At 42.2% G+C, this 19,056-nt stretch overlaps 1 protein-coding gene across 9 annotated transcripts in view; it reads right to left on the bottom strand.

The window, feature by feature from the left end:
* The window catches only part of NEDD4L (NEDD4 like E3 ubiquitin protein ligase), a 310,671-nt gene that overhangs the window by 57,635 nt on the left and 233,980 nt on the right, over nt 1-19,056 (bottom strand). For all 9 annotated transcript variants that reach the window (XM_079783553.1, XM_079783552.1, XM_079783555.1 and 6 more), the window contains 6 exons: nt 13,548-13,598; nt 11,027-11,088; nt 10,764-10,866; nt 9,003-9,166; nt 2,862-2,994; nt 1,636-1,815 (listed from right to left, as the gene is read on the bottom strand). In XM_079783553.1, coding sequence (XP_079639679.1) covers nt 1,636-1,815; nt 2,862-2,994; nt 9,003-9,166; nt 10,764-10,866; nt 11,027-11,088; nt 13,548-13,598 — 693 coding nt within the window. The remainder of the gene's footprint in view (nt 1-1,635; nt 1,816-2,861; nt 2,995-9,002; nt 9,167-10,763; nt 10,867-11,026; nt 11,089-13,547; nt 13,599-19,056) is intronic.

Below are 19,056 nucleotides of genomic sequence, written 5' to 3'. Positions count from 1 at the left end.
TGTGTAATGTATAATGTTCCTCTCACTTGTTTGTATTCACCTATGTAGTTTTAAAAAAGAGCCTAACAAATCCAATCAGAGAACACAGCAGGTGATACATACAAAAGCCAGGGTCTAATCAGCAACAGGTTCATCCAGGGGACACGTTTGATATTTTGCAATGATATCTAAAATGCAATAAAGTCAAAGAAAGACTCTGGGGCAGTGAAGGGGGTGGGGGACTATCCATGTCTTTCTACAATAGTTGCTGCTATTGTTCTGGAATACAGTGACCCTGAGCAAAACTGGAGAAGAGTCCCATATTCTTCTCTTTCTTAGGCACTTTTATTTAATAGTTGAACCAGACTCAATAATCTTAAAATAATTCTGACATGTGCACTTGGATGTTAAAGGTATTTTATATAGCTTTAATCATTAAACGCAGCAGCTCCTTATACAAATAATTAGAGATGTTAACTTAATATTTATGCTGAAGAATATTATGATTTTTCACTTGGTAGACCAAAGGTATATAATTGCAATACTTCCTTTTATAGGTTTTAAATATATGGCTTCATTGCTTATATTGTTTCCATAGCAACAGTTTTACCAATTCAAATGTCCTATATATGCAAACTCTTTTTATCCCTGCCCCTTTAGTACTAAATTTTCATCTCAGTGGTATTTCTCTTTCTGAAAACCATTAATAGACTTTGAATATAAAACCACATTAAATAATCATTGCATCTCACACAAATTGGGCCATGTTTGTTAAAATAAAAACAACGTAACTGAATAAGGAGCAATTTTGTGAGTATTTACTTGCTTTTACATATCATGCAGTCCTACCCATTTACATTTTATATGATCGCAATAATGACTATTTTTTTAAGATGCTATTTTCAGTGACATCACTCCCATCTTTACTATAGAACATCTTTAAGTTCAATTTCTCAAGAAACTGAGACTGCATTTATTCTTAGTTTAAAGCTCAAGCAGGAATTTTCTATGGGCTTTTTCTGCAGTTTTGTATTATCAAACACAGAGTTCTTCATGGCTGCTGCTGCTGCTCACCAAGGCTCAGCCCCATCTAAAAGCTTCTAGAAAGAGTGTCCTTAATTGTTGAGAATCCCAATTCAAATGCTACTACCCTGATGTCAGTGGCCCAATTCCACAACCTTCTTAAGGACTGGTTTTCTGGGACATAGATGTTTTCTATCCCCTATTTGAACTTTGTCTTGGATGGGTCCCTTAAAGACTATGCCTACATCTCTGAAATGAGTATGATTTAAGAGAATTCATTGGGAGGCCCAATATCTCCATGTCTCCAATGCAAAAAGCCACCTTTGTGCTGAGAGTACTATGTATGAGCCTTTGGCTGGGAGGAAAAATTCTACATGGTTAAAGCTGATAATTATAGAAGTTATGAACTCTTATTTTCTTTCATTCTTTTCAAATCAAGAAAGAGTCTCACCTGCTTGGCCAATTTTGGTATAGTCCTGCTTCTCCTAGGTTAGGAGAAACTTTGGAAAATGTCAGAATTATCTGGGAGCTAGAAGATTCTTGGTCATTATTTGCATACAAGACTCTCTTAAAGCAACAAAAATATGAGAAAATATTTGCTTAACTTCTCATTCAAACAGGACGATTACTCACAATCAAAGAACCAAACTGCTCCCCATTGGAATCTGGAGTGATCTGAAGCCTTCTGCTCAGTTCTTCGGACAGCTCTTGAGGGCTGGTCCGAGAGGATGGGGAGGATGGTGGTGGGGGCAGCTGCAGATTGAGGGAGGAGTCTCCAGTGATAGCCGCTTCTTCTGAAATGGTCTCCCAAGGCTACCAATGGATGAGATGAAGAGGTAAATGCTAGGAAAGAGGAACCCTTTTTTCCCCTTCCTAACTATAACCATTATCATAACTATAATTAACATTTACTGAGCACGTACGAGGCAAACAATCTTCTCAAGAACGAGAAAGATATGACTACAACCCTAATTAACAGATGAAGAAACTGAGGCACAGAGTGGGACTTGCCCAAGGTAATAGAGCAATGAAGTGGCAGGACCAGGTCTTGAACCAAGGAAGCCAGGTTCCACAGACTGTGCTCTTAACCACTTTATAATACCACCTCTCTGAGCTGTGACTGACCTCTACCTCTCGTTACTAAATGCATGGGTTAAAAAATAATCTCAGGACTTCATTGATAATTTCCATGGAGTTCCTTTCACTCTAACTGCTGAGGATTCACAATGAAAACAGCATAGATGCTATAATCTGTAATTAAACAATGGTGTAAAGTACCTTTCAGTAAATTTTTTACGGAATCAATTTGGCTTTTCAAATTTTGATCAATGGAGCATTTTATAAATGATCTTCCTGATATAATACCTTTAATGGATTTCTAGTAAGTAAACAGAGCTGTTAAGGCAGCATGGAAGTTATGATAATTGTTCATTTGTTCTTCAATTCATAACTCCCTCCATCCCAGTAATTTACTATAAATATTTCAGGGGCAAATTATAAACAGTTCTATTCACCCAAATTTGTATTTTCTTGGTAATACATCTCTTTTGTGATGTCAAAAGTATTCAGTAATAGCTTGTACTTGGTACCCAAACAAGTTACAGGGCTCATTCAATTGCAATTATGGAGTAAAAAAATCTTAAGATCCCCAAAACGTCATTCTCTTTTGTAATAATATAGATACATGCATTCATCAAACATGGCTTTTATGAGCACTTTCTAAATTAATATCTCGATGGTTGTCAATTAGCTATGAGACCATTAGATAGCTTTTATGGAGAAAGGAAATCACAGCATAGAATTAAGTTAGGGACACAGAGAGGAGGGGGTGCAGAGTCTGGGGCAGTGGGACGCAATACCTCAGGGCCCTCTCCACCCTCCGAGGGCTCGGGCTCCAGGTCCTCGCTGATGTGCCGGCGGGAGCGGAAGCGCCTGTGGGCCGCCTCCTGGTTGATCTGCCGGATGTTGCTCTCTGCCTCGGAGGACATATCCCTGAGGACAGAGGGTGGAGACAGCAAACCCAATATTGGTAAGTGGCCCCTCAACAAGAGTCCAACACTCACCAAGGGCCTGGCACCTACTAAAATGACAGTGCACTTATGTTCAACAAGCTGACAATGAGAATTCTTCTACCATATTTTGGGGGCTTTTAGAGTACAAGTTTAAATGTCAAAATGTTTCTCAGAGAAAACTCACACAGACTCCTTTGATAAGACACCATATTCAGTTGACAAAAATGATGTCACAAGTTAATATTTCAAAATATTTGAAAACATTATTTTAGACTAATTGAAATATAGTATTAATCAGGGACCCTTGTTACAGATGTTTCCTAAATCATAGGTTTTAAACATTCAAACAAACAAATACTGAATCCCAATAAAGAGCCTGTGGGGCTCCTGAATAGTAAAGAGCTTGCAACTAACAGCCTTGTTTGCAAATAAATAGGTGACTCTTGAAATGGTTTAAGTCCTTCCAATAGGCATCTTTACACAATTAATTTTACTGGTAAAGGAGGTAGGATGAAGGTTAGCTTTCATTTAATCCATATGAAAATGATAATTTATTATGAAAATCTGAATTAATGAAGTTTTATTGTATCTGCACATCCAATATACAAACTTTTGAACTCTTAACAGAAATATATCCTGCATATTTTATAGTAATACTAGAGGCCTGGTGCACGATATTTGTGCACAGTGGGGTGGGGGTGTGGGTGTTGGTGTTTCCCTTAGCCCAGCCTGTGCCCTCTCACAGTCCAGGACCCCTCACTCCTTACAGTCTGCCTGCTCGCTGCTCCTTAGCGCTGCCGCAGAGGCAGGAGAGGCTCCTGCCACCGCCAGCTGTGCTCACTAGCTGTGAGCTCAGCTTCTGAGCAGCACTGGCCCTGTGGGAGTGCACTGACCACCAGGGCCAGCTCCTGCGTTGAGCATCTGCCCCCTGGTGGTGAGTGCGCATCATAGTGACTGGTCGTTCCGCTGCAATGGTCGCTTAGGCTTTTATTATATAAAGTATAACTAAACTAAAAACAGGACACTAAACGGAGATACCTTCAGAAAAACAGACAATCATGGCCATAAAGAAAATAATTACAATCAAGGAACACCCAAGTATTCTAATAAAATTTCTGAAACCACCAAAAGAGAACGATAAAAATGATACTATGGGATAATTAGGAAATGTAATATTGCTACTTGTGGTTTCATGTTGCTAGTCATTTTTATATGGCATTCATTTCTTAAGCAAACAATGCTTATCAAAAGTAATTATAAGCTCACAAAAAGTAGATCAGAATGATCAAAATACCTTAATAAGATGTGTAAAATACTTCAGTAGTGTCTAAGGAGGCAAAGGAAACTTTACATTGTCCTCTTTCACTTTTTATTGAGGATGAAAGCAATATCACTTTATAATGACTGGCTTTCCTTAAAAATATTTTGCAAGTAAGAGTTTCATTAAAATTTGAAATCTTCACTTGAAATATCAGTTATCATTTATTCAGTCAACAGAGAGACTAATGTTTGCAGGCTACACGTGCCAGGCCCTAACACATACTTGAATTGTTACAGGGACTTCTGAGAGGTTGAAAAGAATAAGGTTTTCATTATTCTCTCTGCATTTTGTATCTCTCAGAAGTATACAAAAGTCCATTATTTTGGAAGAACTGGTGTGTTTTTTTTAAAGGGCATTTAAAATCAATTATGCCAATCTTCCTTATCCAACATGCTCAAATAATTAGTAATCTGTGTGAACCAGAAACAACTAAATAGCATAAAGAAACCAGATACCTCTGATTTTGAAATTCCAAACACAGGCTTTTATGGTCTTTAGTGCTAACATGAAAATGTTCACACCATGGTATTTAATTAACTGAATGAGAGGGTTTGGAACAGAAGTTGTTGAAACTGACTGGAAGTATAAATGGTCACTAATGGCCAGATAAACATATGAAATATTCCTAATCTGACAAACTAAAACAGGAAAATGGTTTTACCTGGGGCCAGAAAAAATTTAAATTCTTGTCAGTCATTAATGTCACATGTGTATTCTTCATTTAACTTTCATGGGAAATGTACAAATGAATAAAGACAAGAAAATCCAAATTTATCAAGTTCAGTGCCAATTAAGATCAGTGTGCCAGATCATTTACATTCACATACATTAGTGACTATATGACTGCACTACTGCTAAGACAGGGAAAGATATACAAAGCAGTTTAGAGAGCTAAAGTAAGTGCAAATTAAGTGATTTTAACAAGTTCATCTTCTTTTATCATCTTCATGTAATTCCCCACCTTTTAAAAAAACTAGTTTTTACAGTAAAAAGCCTATAGTTTATGTTAAAATAGGAAAAGGACAAATTTAAAATCAGGGGTGTTTTAAAAGCCACCATCAAACTTGAGGGGGCTGGGGTGTCTTCTCTGGTCACCTTCTGTTCTAAAGTATGCATCCAGACCTAAACCTGTCCTAGACAGTTCAGGAAACCATGTGCCTATGATCACTTTCAGAAGTGACTCATCTTTAGTCAGTCATTCAGTTAAAGGCACTGGCTGAGCTCTGACTTTGTGCCAGGTGCAAAGGATAGATCTGCTCCAATGGGGAATTAGAATATTCTGTGCTCCGAGCCGGGGACTGGGGAAGCCCAAGGTTTTTGCAGGGACACCTGTCTAAAGGGGTCCGGCTCCCCAGAGGAAGGTGCATTAGGCTGGCGATAGCCGGGGAAGGGCATGTTCTAGTTTTTTCCCCCTCTTTTTGGAGAGGTGGGGAGGGAAGCAGCACAGCCATGGAGCAAAAAAGAAGAGAAAGTAATGAGGAAGCAGCTTGCATGATTGGGCCACTTGGGTGCACTGCATGTTTATGACTGTGGTGGCGAGTCTGGAGGAGACAGGGTGGAGACAGACCTTGTAAAAACAGTCTGAGGGCACTGAGATTTTTTCAGGGTGACCAGTTTTTAGAGGATTTGAAGTTTGGGGCACAAGGTAAGAAATGAGAATTACCAGGAGTGTCACAATTCTCGATTAGCACATGGTAATCGGTAATCACTATGTGATTTTCTCAGATACAGCCGATTAATACAGACTTCTCAATATCAATTTTCCTCCAAAGAGTACTGGAGTATTCTGTGAAAACTGACTTCTGAAAACAATCATTTCTGAATTAAAACAATCCCTTAATTCTGGAAGGCTTGAGGGCTTCAGGCCAAGCCAAATAAAGTTAAGGAGAAAGAACCCCGAGTTCTCAAACAGCACAGATGGGATCAAGAGGTCACTGTGGAAACCCACTCTACTTATCTAACTCTTCTTGGCTTTCTAGACGTCACCTGTTGGAAAGGAGCCATTCCACGAGCTCCACCCAGAGTCCTGCTGTGTCCTTCCTGGCTCCACCTCTCCTTGGAGCTCAGCTGCCTCAGGGATGGGGATGATCAGGTCACTGACTTCTCCTCAACTTCCTGTGGACCTGTACTTGGATGAAGAACTGCATCTTCCTATGTTGCTTCTGGGCTCCTGCTTTGCCAGCATTACACAAGCTACATCTTCTGTTTTGGTTTAGTTCTTTGGTACACAGCCACCAAAGATGGTATGTTTAGAAAACCACATAAAGTGTTTTCGCAGTGATTCCCTCATTAGATTCACAACTCTGGGAGGTAGCTAAAATTGCAATTATCACAATTTATCCCCCACATATAGATTTCAATTTACATGGTAATTATTAATGAAAGTGAAAAATTTCCATAGATGTATTGGCCGTAAGTATTTCTTCCTTTGTGAGTTGCTAGTGGTCACTTTTCTACAGAGGTCACATGACATACTGGTCCCCACAGAGTGCTAAGTTTTAAGGTACTTTCTTACGATGTTTAGCAAAGGTAGGTTATGGTGTTTTGCTTAGGGTTATCGCTACCAAGATTCTTCTGATCACTACATGATACCAAGTCCAAAGTGAGTCCGTTTTTTTTAAACTACAAATAGCTAGAGTAGTCAAATGACTTACAACAGTTTTAAAAGCTATGGCCATTAACCAAAGGAAAATAGAAAAATATTTAATTTAATTTGAAAGATCACCGAATCATTTCCATGGGGAAAAAATTACAATAAAAAAGAGTTTAGCATCACCCCAATGTCCTGATATTTCTGTTGTCCTCGGGCAATGAGCTGATGTCCACGCTGGGCAGTCCAAAGCTGACCAAGGACAGCTGATATTCACAAGAACCCATCTGGAGGCTTAGGAAGGACTGGCTATTTGTTGATGAAGATTCTGCAAGCTCTAGTTCTAAATCAACAAAACCCAGACCAAACTTCTTGGCTACCTTCCCCACCCAGAATATCTTCGAAGTTTCTAAAGAGAAGAGTTATCAACAACACCATCCATCCATCACACTGCTAATACCACTTGTTTCAAAATATCATCAGCAAATTTCCTTCAGAGTCTGGGTTAAGGAGAAAATTATCTGACCTGATATACTTGGCCTTTAGTACCTGTTGCAAATTATATAACTCATTGATAATTACCTCCTTATCTTGGCTGCTAGGGAACTCATGATTGCTAGAATAATTTTTTCTTTTCCTTCTTTTAATACTTTGTTTTTACCTTTTATTGCATATTAACAGTTTCAGGTCTTGAGGTATACCGTGATTTAAAAATAAGCTAAATGAAATAAGCCAGTCAGAGAAAGACAAGTATCACATGATCTCACTCATATGTGGAATTTAAAGAACAAAATAAACCCAGAGACACAGAAGCATGAAACAGACTGATGTATTTCAGAGGGAAGGTGGGGGTGAGTGGGAAGAGATTAACCAAAGAACTTATATGCATTACCCATGGACACAGACAATAGTGTGGTGAAGGTCTGGGTTTAAGGGGGAGGGAGGTGTGGGGTAGAAGGGGTCAATGGGGGGGGGAGGGGAAAGGGACATCTGTAATACTTTCAACAATCAAGAAAAATGAAAAAATAAATAAATAGAAACAAGCTACTTCGAATCCTTTTTTATAGTAGCTGAGGTTTAACTAGTGTTTATTTGGTATCATCAGACCAAAAATTGCCAAGTAAACAAAACAGTAATCAGTGTACTGCCTCCCTGAGGTTGGGGAGGGATCAGAATAAGCAGTAATTACTAATTCTGAGTTTGCAACCCTCCCATGTGTTCCTAATTATATCAAAGGGGTGATATAGAAATTTCCCAAAAAGGGAAAACAAAAAATTTTAAGAGGGTTTCTAAATCAAGTAACTAAAGGGAATAAAAATCCCAAATCTTAAGGAAAAGAGAACACTGCAAGGCTAATTTGCTTGTTGTTTTCCATTCTGGGTTAGTGAGAAGAGGAAGCTGAAGAAGAAGGAAATGATATCACCAAAGAAAAGACTAATCTAAGAAATGTAACCTCTGCTTTGTATTTCACGATCTATATAAGCCAGACAGACAAAATCAATCCTATATAATAATGGGCTAATATGCAAATTGATGGACTGGAGGAATGACCAGTCACTATAATGTGCACTGACCACCAGGGGGCAGACGCTCAACGCAGGAGCTGCTCCCTGGTGGTCAGTGCGCTCCCACAGGGGGAGTGCCACTCAGCCACTGGCGAGTGCAGTGGCGGTGGTGGGAGCCTCTCCTCCTCCGCGGCAGTGCTAAGGATGTCCGACTGCGGCTTAGGCCCCTTAGGCCTGCTCCCCAAAGGGGAGCCACAGTTGGACATCCCCCGAGGGCTCCCGGACTGTGAGAGGGTGCAGGCCAGGCTGAGGGAGCACCCCCACCAAGTACACAAATTTCATGCACTGGGCCTCTAGTTAGTTCATAAAATAGCAGAATGCTTCCTCATTACACGTGAATTCCGACAGGCTGCCATGCTCTTGAACTCAATGAAGGGGAACCCTGAGGTACCACACCACCACGTGCTTTTACAGACATGAGATATATTTCCCAGGCCCGACTCAAAGAGCTACCACGTTTGGCCCTACCTGCAGACGGTGATGTGTGTTCCTAACCATCCTACAGTACTCACATCAGGGTCGGTCGGTGCCACTGAGTGGTCCGGTTGTTGTGGTTGACGTAGTAAGTCCGACCTAAATTGTCCACTTTCTCTTCCCAGCCAGGGGGCAGAGGAGGAGGAAGCTCCTCCTGGTGCTGAGATGCCGAGTCATTCGAGTCCACGACTTCCCACCCGTGCTGTGGAGTAAGATCACAGGGAAGGTCATGAGGCAGGATCTTCGGGCGAGGAAGACACTCACAGTGACCCGTGTCCTTGTTCCGCTGCTCTCTGGCTCCTGCAGTGGCTTCATGTGCCACATTTGAAGAAATTCCCCAAAAGGGGAAAAAAAACCAAACCCCAATTCTATGAGAGTATTAAAATATTTTGAGCAATAGCCAACTAACTGTGGCCATTTTGCCTTAAGATGACTGTACTAGAAGGAGCCATAGAGAGTTGGTAATGTACTGTCTGCTGTGTTCCTAAGTCACATTCTGCTCCTTCCACATTGAATATTCATTATTTTGACCCAGAAGCCTCCAAGGCTGTACAAAGCCATGGCACTGACACGGGTCATGTTACAGCTGCCATCCTTTCAACACCTCCCGAAGGCAAAGGGGAGCTGGGAGATAAGCCGCACTGCATGTGTTCTAACAAAAATTGCAGCACGAGTGACCAAGAGGGAGGCTATCCCTGAAGGTTGGCTTTGGGGTGAAGCTCACATTCCCCATCCAGTACAATCCCGGGAGCCAGAGATGTCTGGATGCTGTGGCATTCTACTTACACCCCCTACTCGCTGGGGCCACATAAACAGGCTTCATGGTACCAGTTACATTTTTGCAACACATATTTTAGGCATTAAGTATTCCTTCCTAACATCCCCTAGTAAAGTCACTGGAAAATGAAGTAATTCACGGGTTACTATGGTTGGAAGGTTAGAAGAGTGTAAAAAAATTCCTTGGATTTGAGATAAGAATCTGTTGATGTGCTTGACCTTCATGACTGTCTACCTCCCACTTCACTCCTCACAGATGAAAGCTCACAGATGAAATACTGCCTGGGAATCCAACCTCTGGGTCCGAGGGAGGCTCAGTTGACTTGCCCTCATAGTCACATATCGCGTATATGCAACAGCTGCAAACAGATGTGTAAAACAAGCCATAGAGAGGCCTTGTTTAGTGGACATTTTCAAGACAAGAGGAGGCTCTAACAAAACAGCACTGTCTGAAGAATGTGCTGAGAAGGTACAATAGGACCCACGGATTAGGTATGTGACTAGCAAGTTAAAAGGCAGCGAGGCCAGGAGGGAAAGAAAGAAAATTGCCCTGACAGCACATTCCAAAATGGCATTTCTACAGGAAAGCTTGCCTGATGCATGCTGTCACCTGTGGGCCAAATGAGTTAGAGACCTGGGCAAGATTTTCTAAATCACTTGATCCACTTTGAAGCAATTCCAATTGCTAAATGGAATTTACAAAGAGCTGAGAGTCCAAAGTAATAACAGAATTAAATATGTGAGGAGAATTCACATAGGGGTGGGCTATTAATAAAATATGAGTTTAGCATTTTATAAAGAGAAATCTTTTCAATTATTAGTGTTGTAATGTAAGATGAAAAGTTCATCTTTTTTACTAAAAACAAACACACTGGTAGATGATTAGACAAATTCACAGGCATTTTTAAGTTTTTTCATATTTAAAAGCTTTATAAACTTTTATTTCCTTAAATAATAAAATCTTATGATGAAATAGTCATATGATCTTAGGAAAGGAAGAGATCAAAGCCTGATGCTCTTACCTCCATATCTTCCCTCTGCTCACTGTTTTCTTCATCTTGGCCTCCGTTTTTTGGCATATAGGCCATTTTCAATCGCAAGAATCCCTTAACTCGAGATTTATGACTGTGTGATAGAAGAACATTGGTTATAAAGGATATGGCTTGGTTATATCTTTCATATTTATGATGACTTTTGAAAAAGGTAAAACAGGAAAAGTTGCTAAGTCTTCCTCAGAGAAAACCAATAACCAAGGCATAATGGACCCCTGCCCCCGAGGCCTCACCTTCTTGGTCTGAGGAGAAAGTCCTTAAATGTGTAGGGTCGCTCCATGGTTGGGTCTTCTGTCTGCAGGAAGAAAAAGTAAGTTTCAATAGCCCTGAGATATTGTATTGTTAGGTACACCAGACTGGACTACACAGAGTACATTTTCATTTTAGAATGTGGGAACAGCAAAGACAGGGTTGGTTCCTCAACCAGTTACTTGGACAATTATTTAACATTTTATAGGTCCCAGACTTTAGTCACTCAAGATCCACTAGATGGCACTATCAACATCCGTTTTTAGGAGCCAACCTGGCCTTAGACAAATGACAAAATGATAGTGGTCAATGCCAAGCATAATTCCTAACTGCAGGGTGGAGGCCTCAATCTCTCACACTGGTTAACGCCAGAGAACCAGTGGTCATCCAAGAAACCTAAAGATGGAGTTAACAGGAAAGTATGCAAGATCTAATCTGTGAAGGCAATAATTTTACTTTTAACATTAAAGTATCATGTCATCAGCCTAGACCAGTGGTCGGCAAACTGCGGCTCGCGAGCCACATGCGGCTCTTTGGCCCCTTGAGTGTGGCTCTTCCACAAAATACCACGGCCTGGGTGAGTCTATTTTGAAGAAGTGGCGTTAGAAGAAGTTTAAGTTTAAAAATTTTGGCTCTCAAAAGAAATTTCAATCGTTGTACTGTTGATATTTGGCTCTGTTGACTAATGAGTTTGCCGACCACTGGCCTAGACAAATGAAAGGTTATCTCCTCCACAGAGATCGTCTTAGGTGCCACCATCAATCTACTTTTTGCTGCTGCTTATTTCACGATGCTAGGAATGCAATTGTAACACTTATCCATTTTTCAAAGAAATCAAAAGATTGTGCTTAATCAAAGCAAGCAGGAAATTAGAAAAATAAATGTTACTATTTCATTAATAGTAAAATGTCAAAAACCTAGGCTCTTTAATGAAACACAATTTAGAATATTTACTTCTGTAACAAAAGAGACTACAATACCATGATTTATTTTTATAAATGCATACACACACACCCATGAGAGGGGTGTGTGTGTATGCATTTATATTTGAAACTAGTGACCTGGTGCACAGATTTGTGCACATTGAAAGGAAATTCATTACAAGGTGGCCAGTGGAGCAGGTCTGGCGGGGCAAGACTGGGCAAGAGGGGTGGGACATACCCTGGAGCCAACCTCCCACAGGTCCCTTCCCACCATGGCTTGAAGGGTGTCTGCACAGTGAGCTGGGTCCCTCTGGTAGGTGGGGTCCCTTGGCCTGGCCTGTGGGGACTGGGCCAAAACCAGCTCTCTGACATCCCCCGAGGGGTCCCGGAGTGCGAGCAGGCACTCTTGCAAAGTTGCTGTCGTAGAGGGTGTGGAACTCAAACCCAAGTGTGCAATAAACCAAATTCGGGGCCAACAGTGCCCCAGCAAAAACATAATCCACGGCAGAAGATGGAATTGCACGGCCTCTCGAGGAATCGGGCTTCCTCCTCTCTGGTTTCGGGGGGCGTCACCCGAGAAGTGCTGCTGCCAAGTCACTGTAGCTCGGCAGCTCCTGCGTTTGGCATTTGCCCCTGGTGGTCAGCGTGCGTCATAGCTACCGGTCAGACAGACACTTAGCATATTCGCCTTTTTTATATATAGATGTTATCTATTTGTCATTTCCTGCTTTAAACTGCCAATGGTTTCTTCCTTTGCTTATAATAAACTGAAAATTATTTCTATGCCTTCAAGGTCAAACAGGGTCTGGCTGGGAATCACCTGTAACCTCACTGTGAACCATTTGACTTATCCTCTCTTGGCTGCCATTTCAATCTCTTTGTGTTGCCCAAGAGCCAGAGGAAGGGTGGAACAATATGGAAAAGCAAAGCTGGAATATGAGGTGATCTACTGCTCACCAAGGCCTCAGGGTCTTGTCCCCACAGTCTGTCTTTATCGCCTCAGTTATCTGCCAATAGATCTAAATGTTTTGCTGCTCATCTGAGCAGAGGGAAATGGTAGCCACACCACACATGCTAACTCCTATTTCTAAAGCTGAGTGACAAGTTCATTCAGAAGGAACAGCATCTTTTGTCTATGCTGACTGAGAAAGCCATATAGCAAATTCTGGGCACCACCAGCTTGTAGAGATGTAGGCCACAGAAATAGCATGTGCAGTTGTAGACGAAGGGAACACATGTTTCATTAGATACAGAGGATGAATTTGAAAGCAAAAACACCCCAGTGACTAGGAGGGGTCTGACAGAGGAAGGGAGCTGTTTTGCATGAATTGACAAAGGAAGATGGAAGGGCAGAAGAGCAAGATGCAGGTGACACTGGCTGGCATACTTGGAGATTCAGATACACTTGATTCTTTCCTAGCCCCATAAAAAGACCACTTTCTGGGGGGGAAAAAAACTGGGGCTCTTTATTTCAGCATTCTCCACTGTGTTGAGGAAGTATTACTCTGAAAATATATCCAGCTGCAAACAATGAGAAGTCAGTGCTCACAACAGGCAATAGAAAGCAGGTAACCATCCTCACCGGGAGATGATTAAGGGGCACGTCCACCTGTCCCAGGAAGTCGTCTCGTGTCTGTTGAGAAGAGAGCAGGGAGTTAATGTTCCCATCGATTTCAGAGTGTTAGCATTCTTAAACATTTCTTTACAGACAGAGACAAAGGTCCAGGGCCTGACACTATGGTGCCATGGGGATGGGTCAAGGCAGATGGCCCAGATGAGGCACAGACAGCTGTCATCTGGGAGACAGGTGAGCCCCGGCCCCATACACCTGACCTTTAGATGCCCGAGACTTTACTGGATGTCCACTACCTAAGTCTCAGCAAACTGTGCTCTCAACCTCGACTGTGGAGAGCTACCATCCCAGTATCTTACTGGTGGACTGCCTTGCTTCCCTGCCTGGTATTGAGGTATGGGACCAAAGATTACTAGGTTAAGAGCCTGGACCCAAACCAGCCTACCCAGATAGGAGCCTGGAGCAGGTCACAGGTCTTCCTGGCCACCAGGCTCCCCACCAATGAAGTAGGTCTATTAATAGTGCCTATATTCTCTGGCTGCTGTGAGACAAGGTGTGGTCTTGGCACAGGGCCTGCTTCGCTGTTGTGGCCCGACATGGCAGGTGCCTCTTCTGGTGTCTGAACAAAGCTGAGACATTTGATCAGTTCAGAACGGTGATAGGTCATCTGTTGGACCTGAGGAGCATATGATTGTCAAGAAAGTGTCACTCAGGTTGACCGAGACTTGGGGGGTCACAGCTGGACCAATTTAAAGAGAAGACAGTAAAGACAGGTTGGGAACATTTTAACAAATACAGGGTGTGGCAAAAGGAGGTTGACAGTTGTTCATCTGGAAAATTATAAAATAGTTAATAAATAATAATGCAAGCATAAACTGTGTCTCACATAATTACAACTGTAAGGCTACTTTTGCCCATCCGGAATTTATTGATCAAGTGCTATAAACAAAAGAGATCCCTGAGAGCTGAGAGTCTAGGGCAAGAGTACACAGTCTAGTTATTAATAAATCGTACACATTACTTATCATAAAAAATGGCCTCAAACTTTCAGTCTAGTAAGTACACTGCTTCAGAATCCAAGTTCATGGATTAGTTACTGGTTAAATTGTGGACCCACCATGCATCTTTCCCTCTCCATCTACTACACAGCACAGATCTTTCTGACTTAAAATAGACTTAGATGAAATTCACTTGGAGAAATTCTCACAGGTGCCTCTTCAGGCTCTGGGATACACTTGGGAAGACGTAACTCAGTTCAGGGGTCATGACCTTGCCCATGGGGTGTCTGACAAGTTGTTTGCACTCTGTCCTGCTGTTAGAGTGCATGTGTCATAGCCGCTGCCCTGGCCCTAGGCACAAACCAATCACAAGGACTTCTATGACCCTCCTATAAAAACAGGCAGTGGCACCTACCACATTCAGAAATGCCTAAAACCTGGCAAGCCCCGTGCCACAGCCACCTTGAGGCCAGACCTCTCACTCTGAATCTGGGCTCTTATTTACACTCTTTACTAGTTTGCTGTGGACTTTCATCATTTATGGAGACCACTTCTCAAATGTACTTGGAAAACATCTCTTCTTGCATTTAAAAAGCAGCAGCAGGTAAATATAAATGAGAGTTAGTGACATGACTTGCTCCGGACTTAGGATTTCCTTTTAGGTAATTTTAAAAATGTAATTAACTTGAAAGCTATCTGTCTCCTCTAAACGCATGCTGGATAATGGAAAATCAAAGTTACTGCTGGTTGGGTGTACAGGAAGCATGAGATTAGCCCAATCCTTGTGATGAGATTCTCATTTGTTTTCTTAGGTACATTTGCTATGGGTTGCCATGGAGCACAAGGGTAGAAGGTGCCAATAAATGCTGTATATCTTTTTAAAAATATATATTTTTATTGATTTTAGAGAGGACGGGAAAGGGAGAGAGATAAAAAACATCGATGATGAGAGAGAATCACTGATTACCTGACTCTCCTAAATGCCCCCTTCTGGGGATTGAGCCTGCAACCTGGGTATGTGCCCTAACGGGGAATCAAACCATAACCTCCTGGTTCAAGGTTGACACTTAACCACTAAACCACAATGGCCGGCAATGCTGTTAACAAAAGCAGCAGCCTGCAGAAGGCTCAAAAAAGGAAGGCAGCTTTGCTGTCCAAAGAGTTAGGGAGCATTCCAGGCCCAATTTGGCCAGTTTATTTATAATTACAAAACTAGTGTAATTATCAGTTAGCTCTGCAATAAAAAATGAAAACAAGAAGTGTGTTGACTACCGACCATAAATTGTCGGTCTACCTAATTGCTACTTGTCCCCTCTCCTCCTGCTACGGCTGTTGATGCTGGGAAAGAAACGGAGACGGGATGAAACTGCCAAAAGGAGATCACCCCACTCAGAGCTCCGGTCATAACCTGATACCATTAAAAGGCCATTCATCCATCGTTAACCTCAGTGCACTGCAACAAAAATCCACATAACAGCTGCACGCCCATGCTGTTTTTCTGGGGAGATGTTAAGAATTCTAAACTGATCAAATGGCTCAGCTTTGTTCAAGCACCAGAAGAGGCACCTGCCACGTCGGGCCACAACAGCGAAGGAGCATCTTACTGGGATGGTGGCTCTCCACTGTCGAGGTTGAGAGCACAGTTTGCTGAGACTTGGGTGGGGAGTCCTGTGAAAATGCCATTTGCTATGTTATTTTTACACCACCTCCGGTCTGGACTCTACTTCTTCCCTCCAATGAAACAGTTTTACTGAATCCCCGAGGCCTGAGGCAACCTCACTTGTACCTTAACGAGACTTCCCATTGCATTGAAAAACAATTTATAAAACCGCCAAAAATGGAGCAATCTCAGGATTAAAGTACACACAAGGCCCTTATTTCTGGTGGACATCAAGGATGACTAAAGTAAAAGAATTTTAAAATAAAATAGGGATCAGGTCTAGAACAGCACATGGTCCAAAGGAATGGGCTTAAACGAGGGTTTCATCCGTCAGTGGAACGTGTTGGTGAGACCTGCTTTCAAAACACCCCACTGTTGCCCAAACGGAAGAAATTGTAGGTAATGTAAACCACTTAGGTTAATGGCACTATCCCAATTTTAAAACATGTCTTCAATACCGCAGAAGAGCTTAGTAGGGGTTCAGAGGGCCGACTAGTGACTTTTGTGCGAGATGAGAAGCAGGCGTGTCTCAAGGACACCTGGGTGTGACAGTAACAAGGTAGAAACAGCGTGCCAGGACGGGGGATCCCCACCTGCAGGCCCTGTAGAGACATTTGAGGCCATCACCATCTCCTCAGGTCGTCATGCCACAGAATGACATCTTACACCAATATCATAAAAAACATGTTACAGCAAATCAATTTTTAATAATTTCCACAAAATTATTTTCATCAAGCTTCATGTTAACTAGAAGTGATTACAAAACCCCAATTAGTTTAACTCATACAGTGAATACTGGCATTTATTGAACTTATTTTTAAGTGGAAAAAGCTATCAATTTCAACCTCAATTACCTGTCACACTATTCTAGAGGCTGAAAATGTACAGGTTAATACCAATTATAAATGTTCCCTTCTGACAAGCCATCAAATATTTTTCCAATGTCATGATAACACAAAACAGAGCCCCTGAAACCTGTCATAGAAGGTAAAAAAAAAATCTGTATTCCACTACAGGAAAAGTGAAATTAATATACCAACACTTCCTTTTAGCGCTTGCTCTCTAAATGATGATTAACTATATTCAGGACCACCCCTCCCCGCATTTATTTATTTATTTATTTATTTATTTAGAAAAGCAAGCAAGAATTTATTGATCACAGCAAAAACACTGAAACAAGGAAGGGCATAGAAGCAGCAACAGGGGAGCCTAGCTGGGCTGCTTTGGCTCACTGGGAAGTCAGAGAAAAGGGGCCTTGGAGACAGGTTCAGGGCATTAGCCTGGGACGAGCTGTTGCTGCCCCTTGGTCCCCTGGTTGGAAGACTCTTGGGGTCCCTTAGAGGATACGTGTTGAGGTGCGGACAGGAGGAGGGGGTAAGGGAATGGCACAGTTGTTCCCTGAAGGGAAAGTGTGCCTCTCCCTGCTTTTAAATAACGATTCCCTTTTAAACAAGAAGGGGTTTGGTGTCAATGCCACTGGAACCCAATGCTGGGGCTATTCTGGCAGTGCCAGTGAACCCTACTATGGCGCTGGGGCATTTCCCCAGGCTTCCTGCGCGTACGCTGGGCCAGAGCTGCCAGTACCGAGTGCACACCAGGCTCAGTTGTCTTCACAAATGAATGAGACTCAAATTCACAAAGAACACAGCAAAGTCTTTCTTTAGGTCAGAACTGCATTTGAAGGACGTGATCCGAATCTCACTGCACACTAATGACGACAGAAGGCATGGGTAAATGAGGCGAGGGCCGTGCCATTTCCCAAGGAGGCCGAGAAAGAGAGCGCAGGACCACATGGGAAGAAAGGCACTGGAAGCAGGGAGGGGGCTCACAGGGCAAGCAGGGGCCAGAAAGGCTCATTAGGAAGGTGCATCGGAGAGCGGGCACTTCCTGCAGGGTACAATGATTGCACGGAATAGTGGAGCTTTACATTAAGGTCGAGTTTCAACTGTGAGTAGTTCACAAGAAGCTTTTTAAAAAAATTAAAAATAATGGAAGAGAAAATATTAGTGTCTCACACAAAATATTGAGCAAGTACTGTTTTGAGAAATTTATTTCAGTTACATACAGATGAGTGTGTGTGCTAAGTTCTGACCTAAAATTAATTTTTCTTTGTGTGACATCATCAAAAGTTTAAAAGCCACTCAACTTTCAACAGATGAAAACCAGCCAGTACTACCAATGCCTGGGGTTTATCCTAGCAATCATTAAGTAGTGACTTTTAAGAAAATTATATTGAGAATTTCTCAAGACAAATGGGACAGAAGTCTGGAGGAATTAGAACATAAGCTACAGAAAAGGAATTAAAGAGTAAAGCTATGGTATAGTATGATTTGATGTTTGGATCTTACATATCGAGAGGAAATGACCACCATGAAATGCATCTCCCCTGTATGCTGCTTCCTTCCAAGGTGGGTGCCCCTTCTCCCCTCTGAGGCACAAGGACCACCTAGAGGAGGCAACGGGGCTCTATTTTGAGGGTGATCGGCAACATGCTCTTGGAATTACCTAAATAACGAATAGCTGAGAAACTTTTACAGAAGCTGTCAGACAAAATGTTACGAACACAGGGACTCTTCCACAGCTGTTGTCTGGAGAGACACCTGGAGGCCAAAGATGCACTTTCAGGCACTGCCTCATTCCTCTCTAAAGGGTGACGTCAGCTTTGTCGTCACACTCCTTCCACTTGTCATCCACGTTAGCTCCTGTCCTGTGGACAGCTGAACCTCGGAGGCTCAGGAAGGAACAGAGCGAGTCCGGCCTCCACGGCCAACCTGACGCTGCACAAGCCAGCGCTGCCCCACCTGGTGCCTCTGGCATTCGAGGTGAATCGTTTCAAAATAGTATGTCCTCAATGTTACCG

The sequence above is a fragment of the Cnephaeus nilssonii genome (genome assembly GCF_951640355.1).
Source record: "Cnephaeus nilssonii genome assembly, chromosome: 11".
NCBI classification, from domain to species: domain Eukaryota; kingdom Metazoa; phylum Chordata; class Mammalia; order Chiroptera; family Vespertilionidae; genus Cnephaeus; species Cnephaeus nilssonii.
The sequence above is the reverse complement of the archived record's forward strand: the minus strand, read 5'-3'. Positions and strand labels throughout refer to the sequence as shown.